Source organism: Otolemur garnettii, unplaced genomic scaffold, assembly GCF_000181295.1.
Source record: "Otolemur garnettii isolate 467f Iridium unplaced genomic scaffold, OtoGar3 scaffold00006, whole genome shotgun sequence".
Taxonomy (NCBI): domain Eukaryota; kingdom Metazoa; phylum Chordata; class Mammalia; order Primates; family Galagidae; genus Otolemur; species Otolemur garnettii.
This window is the reverse complement of record NW_003852401.1, coordinates 21,289,835-21,296,588: the sequence shown is the minus strand read 5'-3', so window position 1 is coordinate 21,296,588 and position 6,754 is coordinate 21,289,835. Positions and strand designations below refer to the sequence as shown.

At 36.6% G+C, this 6,754-nt stretch overlaps 1 protein-coding gene across 3 annotated transcripts in view; it reads left to right on the top strand.

Annotated features, from left to right (window-relative positions):
- RIC1 (RIC1 homolog, RAB6A GEF complex partner 1) overlaps positions 1 to 6,754 on the top strand; it is a 150,252-nt gene that overhangs the window by 18,355 nt on the left and 125,143 nt on the right. For 2 of the 3 annotated variants that reach the window (XM_003782896.1, XM_023508275.1), the window contains exon 2: positions 2,651 to 2,758. In XM_003782896.1, coding sequence (XP_003782944.1) covers positions 2,651 to 2,758 — 108 coding nt within the window. Of the gene's footprint in view, positions 1 to 2,650; positions 2,759 to 3,786; positions 3,937 to 6,754 lie in introns of those variants that run through there. The other variant, XM_023508279.1, reaches the window with a different exon arrangement.

Here is a 6,754-nt window from a genome sequence, read left to right as displayed (position 1 = left end):
GGGTTCGGGCTGGGGATTCGAACCCGCCACCTTAGGTGTACGTGGCTGGCGCCTTAGCCGGTTGAGCTATAGGCGCCGAGCCTCAGTGCTAACTCTTGATCCTGTTCCTCTCCATGTAAATCTCAGAGTCAGTTTGTTGACATACATAAAATAGCTAGCTGGAATTTTTATTGATATTGTATTAATCTAATCGACATCTTGACAATATTATTTCTATCCATTAATACAGAATATATCTCCACTTATTTAGTTTTTTTTTATATCTTCTTTAAACTTTTATTTCACTGTGTTGTATATTTAGTTTTTTGTCGCAAATTTCTCTCTCTCTCTCTCAATTTTTATCATGAATGAGTATTAGATTAGTCTGGATCCAATTGGGTCACCCAGTGGCCCAGTCATGGCTCACTGAAACTCAGACTTGTGGGCTCAAGCAGTCCTCATGTCTCAGCGTCCCAGATAGCTAGGATTATAGACATGTGCCACCATGCCTTGCTAAGATTTTTTATTTTTTGTAGAGACAGGGTTTGTATTTCCCTAATGTGCCCAGGCTGATCTGGAACTCTCAGCCTCAAGTGATCCTCCCTACTAACTCACCTTCCTAAAGCATGGAATTACAGGCATGAGCTGCTGTGTCTGACCTTTCTTTTACCTTTTGTGAGAGATTTGTAATTTTCCTCATATAGATGTTCTATATATTGTTATATTTCTAAGTATTTCATTTTAGAAAAGTTAATGCAAATATGTTTTAATAACAAATTCCACTTCTTAATTGTAAGTATATAAGAAAATGGCTTTTAATATTAACTTTGTATCCTGCAACCTTGCTGTAGGAGCTTACTAGTTCCAGGATTTTTCGGTGTTATTTTTTCAGATTTTCTCCATAGCTGGTCATGTTACCTATGCATTCAGTTTTATTTATTCCTTCCTAATTTCAGTGCCTTTTCTTTCTTTTTCTTGTCTTTTTGAATTAGGTAGGACTTCCACTACTACTGTGTTTCCTCCCAAATAAGACACTGTCTTATATTTATTTTTTCTCAGAAGATACACTATGGCTTATTTTCAGGGGGTGTCTTATTTTTATTAAGTATAATGCAACAATCTACATTTATTCAAATACAGTTAAGTCATCTTCTTCTGGAACCTGACAGGGGGAGCCGACCTTGTTGGTGGGGCTGGCACTAGTGATGTGTGAACTCCTTTCCCCTAGCCGTTCGCATGGGGGCACTAGTGATGTGTGAACTCCTTTCCCCTATGCGTTCCCGTGGCCCCACGCAAGTGCCCCTGCGCAAGTGCGAGCTGCTCAGAGAAAGGAGCTGTGGCAGATAAAAGGTATTTCAGTCTTCCTTATGCTCCGTGGAAATGCATGGCATCGTTGCATTTCTGCATAGCCACACCCATCACTAGGTCTCATCAGGATAGGGCTTATATTTAACAAATGCTTAGAAATCCCACTAGAGCTTATTTTTTGGGTAGGTCTTATTTTTGGGAAGACACGTTATGTTGAAAAGCAGTGCTGAGTGGAGATATTCTTGTGTTTTTGGTGTTGATAGGAAAGCTTTGAGTTTCTCATTAAGTGTAATGTTAGCTGTGGATTTTGTGTAGATGCTCTTTATCAAATTAAGAAAGTTCCTCTCTGTTCCTAGTTTGCTAAGAATTTTTATCATGAATGAGTATTAGATTTGTCAAATGCTTTTCCTGTATTCATTGATATAATAATGTGATTTTTTGAGCTGGTTTATGTGATGGACTATATTAATTGATTTTCTAATGTTGAACCACACTTGTGCATATGGGATATATTCCGTGTGTTTGTGGTATATGATTTTTATACATTTTTGGATTTGCTAATATTATGTTGAGAGTTGTTACATGGATGTTCATTAGAGATAAAGGTTTGTAGTGTTCTATTCATGTAATATCTTTGTCTGATTTTGGTATTGAGATAATGCTAGACACATTAAGTTAGGTAGTATTCTTTCTACTACTATCTTCTGTAAGGCTACATACATATTCTGGAAGGTACAGAGTTGGAATAATTTCTCCTTTAGATGTTTGGTAGAATACACTCATGAACACATCTGGTCCTGGTTCTTTCTGTTTTGGAAGGTTATTAAGTATTGTTTCAATTACTTTAATTGATATAGGCCTAATTTTTGCACATATGAGCCTAGTTATAGGTCTTTCATTTTGGCTTTTTTTGGTTGATTTGTTTGAAATGCTGAAAGCTATTGATTTAATATCAGATTATGTTGTCATTTATTGCAGTTTTTTATTTTTTATTATTTTCAAAGTTATTTTTATTTTATTTGTTTTTGAGACAATCTCAAGCTGTCACCCTTGGTAGAGTGCTGTGGCTTCATCATAGCTCACAGTAACCTCCTACTCTTGGACTCAAATGATCCTTTTGCCTCTGGTTTTTCTATTTTTAGTAGAGATGGGGTCTCACTCTTGCTCAGGCTGGTCTTGAGCTCATGAGCTCAAGCAATCCACCCACCTTGGCCTCCTAGAGTGCTAGGATTACAGACACGAGCCACCGCGCCTGGCATTTATTGCAGTTTTAAAATACTTTTCAAGTACTCTATAAGTTGCCGTGGATTTTATTTGTATATATTTTTATAAGATATTAATAAAAACACAACTTTTTTTCCAGCCTAGTGTATTAATTGTAACCTACAAGGAGCCTGCGAAATCATCCACTCAGTTTGGATCCTACAAGCAAGCTGAATGGAGGCCAGATAGTACAATGATAGCCGTGTCAGTAAGTAGATTTTTCTACTTAATAATGTTTTCTTATGAAATCATTATGCTACATTTAAATTTGGTTCTCTTAGATGGTTTTCTTTCAATGGTTATCACTTGTGAGCATTTATCTTCCTTTTATAGGACTTCTTCCACCGATTCTTCTTTGGAGGTTACTCCTGCTATACCTCTCTTGTTGACTCAATTCATGCAATCCATAAAGGTAGCACTGTATCTTTTTTCTGTTTGTTTTCACTTTCCTGTTTTGTCCTTGAAGTCTAATCCAGCTTTTTAAAGCTTTCATCTGTACTCACATGATATTCTGGGGTTTTTTTTTTCCAGTGTTGCAGTCGTAGTTCACTGCCAACCTCAAACTCATGGACTCAAGTGATCCTCCTGCATCAGCCTTTGAGTAAATGGGACTACTAGTGCATGATACCATGCCCAGCTACTTTTTAAAACTTTTTGTAGAGATGGGATCTTGCTATGTGGCCCAGGCTGGCCTTGAACCCCTGACCTCAAGCTGTCTTCTCACCTTGGCCTTGCTAAGTGATAGGTGTTAGCCTCGTGTAGTATTCTTGAATTTGTATCTTAAGTCCTGCTCTCTTTTCCAAAGGATATCTCACAAAATAATAAACTTTGTATGCTTATGCACAGTTAATTTTCATATCCATTTGGATCTATTCTATTCCATTATATGTGCCTCAGTATGGTTAATTTCACCTTTTCAGTTAATGTTTTATCACTGTTAAGGGTTGTCGTTATCAGCTACTTTGATTTAGCAATGACATGTAGTTATTGAGCATCTTCTGTGTAACTACTATGGTGGTCAGTTTATATGAGTTATTTTATTTTTAGATTGGTGTTTTGAAGTAGATACAATTGTCCTTCATAATGAGCAAATTTAGGCTTTGAGAACGTGTCCTATTTAAGGTTATACAGACGATTAGAGAAGGGAGATAAGATGTAACTTAGCTACTCAGATTTCATTTTCAGTATTCTTAACTATTAGCCTAATTTGTCTTTATGCTTTCATTTTCTTTCTAGTCCCGTGTTATATGATATAATGCTGACTAGGTTAATCATCTGAAGATACTCCACAAGGGTCAAAAATACTGAGTAGTTCTGCACTTCTATTGGCAGACTACAGACCATGTACCAATCTGCCCTGTTGCCTGTTTATGTATGGACCATGAAGTAAGAATACTTTTTATATATTTAAACAATCAAATAAATCAAGGAAGGATATTATTTTGTTACACTTGAAAATTATGTGATATTTAAATTTCAGTGTCCATAAATACAGTTTTATTGGGGGCATGGAAGTGCTCACTTATTTGTGTATTATCTGTGACATCTTGCAAACTACAGTAGTGGATTGAGTTGACTATTTCTGACAGCATCCGTATCTGCTGCTCTCATCGCTTTACTTTTCTGTTAAGTGAACTATAAATTAAAGCAACACAATACAATTTCATGGCATCTTATATGTATATATACTGCCATTCTGTGACATTTTATATTTTTTATTACTAATATATACTTATGTCAAAAGAACAAAAGAGAAAAAGAAACTTTGAATGTTAAAGCACGCTTGAGTGTGGATTATTTTTTAATGAATTGATGGCAGAATATTGTGTTTATTACAGCTATGCCAAAAGAATATAAATTGGCATTCCCAGACTAAGCACTTAAAATGGCATGGCTCATCACAGCAGAATTCTTTTACAGAAATATAGCATGAAAACATGTTCAGAGGAAGTTTGCTTGTTTTTTGATGAATTGACAGATGTACTACTGCAAATATATTTAGTTAAAATCATATACTTGTGGCTCGGCGCCTATAGCTCAACCTGCTAAGGCGCCAGCCACGTACACCTAAGGTGGCGGGTTCGAATCCCCAGCCCGGACCCGCCAAACAACAATGACGGCTGCAACCAAAAAATAGCCGGGCGTTGTGGCGGGCGCCTGTGGTCCCAGCTACTTGGGAGGCGGAGGCAGGAGACTCGCTTGAGCCCAGGAGTTGGAGGTTGCTGTGAGCTGTGATGCCATGGCACTCTACCCAGGGGGACAGCTTGAGGCTCTGTCTCAAAAAAAAAAAAAAAAAAAATCATATACTTGTGATACCAGTATTTGGCAGTATTGGTCAATTCTGAGTGTAAAGTGACTGAGAATTACTCTGAACAACTTGTGTGGAACAACTCCAACTGAAAAAATTGTAGAAGTTGAGAAAATACTAATTCAGTGTAATCTGAAGTGGAATCTCCCAAGATGTGTTTTAATTGATGGCAAAAATTCATGTGGAGTAGGTAAGCTTCCCTGGACAAATTTATAAAGCATGTGAAAATAAAAAGGCTTTTGAAGCCTATAGATAATAGTTTTTGTCAGAGATAGAATCTGTATATCCTAAATTACCCTACCCCTCAGCTTATGTGGCTTTGTGTAGCAGTAAAAGTTTATTGGAAACTTTTAGCTCATGGATGAGATTGACAGTTTTCTCAACTTGAAGGATGAACTCCACTACTTGAACTCCACTGCTTATCAGACACTAAATGACTTCTGGAAATATGCTTTTGCTGCAGACTTGATACAGTTTCCCAGTGAGTTCTGTCTAAAACTAGATGGCAAACAGTCTTTATCTGTGAAATTTGTATGTGGTTAAGTCATTTCAGTGGCTGCTGAGATTGTCTGAATTACAAGTAATGTCAGGCTGCTTTTTATACTTCCAGGGCTGTCAGAAGTTAAGAAGTGAGATTTCTATTTCCATATGAAATTAGCAATAGATATATTTTCTGAGCTCAAACCACATAGGAAAATTCCACATTACAAAATTCAGTTGTACAAATGAGGAGCTTACACATTTTCAGTTGGAGGAGATTAATCTGTTGTGTTAAAAGGCAAAACATTAAGAGAAGAATCTAACATAATTCTATAATTGCTTACCATGTAACAAATATATTTATTTAAAATTATATACTTGTGATACCAGTATTTGGCAGTACTTATGTGGAAAAACATTTTTATATATGAAGCATGTAAAATATCATTAAAAGTTAGCATTAATAGATGAAACTTTGTAATTGATTTTGACAGGAAGCAGCAACTTTAAATTCTACTTATCCCATAAAAAGAATCCCATTCTCATTCGTAAATGTATATTATCCAAAAAAATAAACTCATTACTCTTATATTTAGAATTTTGTAATTACAAAAGTTATAAAAAAAAATTCACTTTGTATTAATCGTATCTTTATATTTTTCTGTATTTTTGATACTTTGACATTTTGGGGTCTTGTTGTCCCTAAAGAGCCGGCACAAAGCTAGTCAATTTTTATAGATTAAGAGACTCACCTACAAGTGTACCTTTATATGCAAACCAACAATCGAAAGGACATACTCCCAACCACCTCCTTTATTGACTTCTGACGCTCTGGACTGCTATTCCCTGCTCTAAATACCACGTCCAGAGATAACTTATCTCTGTACCCCAAAGCACACTGAAATTATACGGACTAGCTGATTCTAAGCTTCCTTACCATGCCTCATGCATTCCTTCCTGTGGGAATTCACAGTAAGGACTCTTGCTCCTGCTGCCTGCTGACTGACCAGGTGCTTCCCCACATGGCCCTTGGTGTGGCATGTCATGCTGCCACCTCTTTGGAATTGTAACAGACTGTCTTTTCATTGGCATTTGTCTCCAGATCTATTGATCTCACCGTACCTAAATAATAGTAAAATCTACATTTTAAAATATTCTCTTTTATGTAAGTACTACATCATATTCCTCATTTTCCCTTTTGACTAATAAAGCCTAATGTGTTTACTGTGTGCTTTGTTAAAAATTTTCAGATCCTTATCCTACACAATAAAGTTCAGTGTCCTTAGCTTTGCATTTAAAGTTCTTTAAAAATTCTAATTTAGATACAGTGGTTAATTGCACGCCTTCTCCTCCCCCCCCCCCCCGCAGTTTTTGGTCGGGGCTGGGTTTGAACCTGCCACCTCCAGCATATGGGGC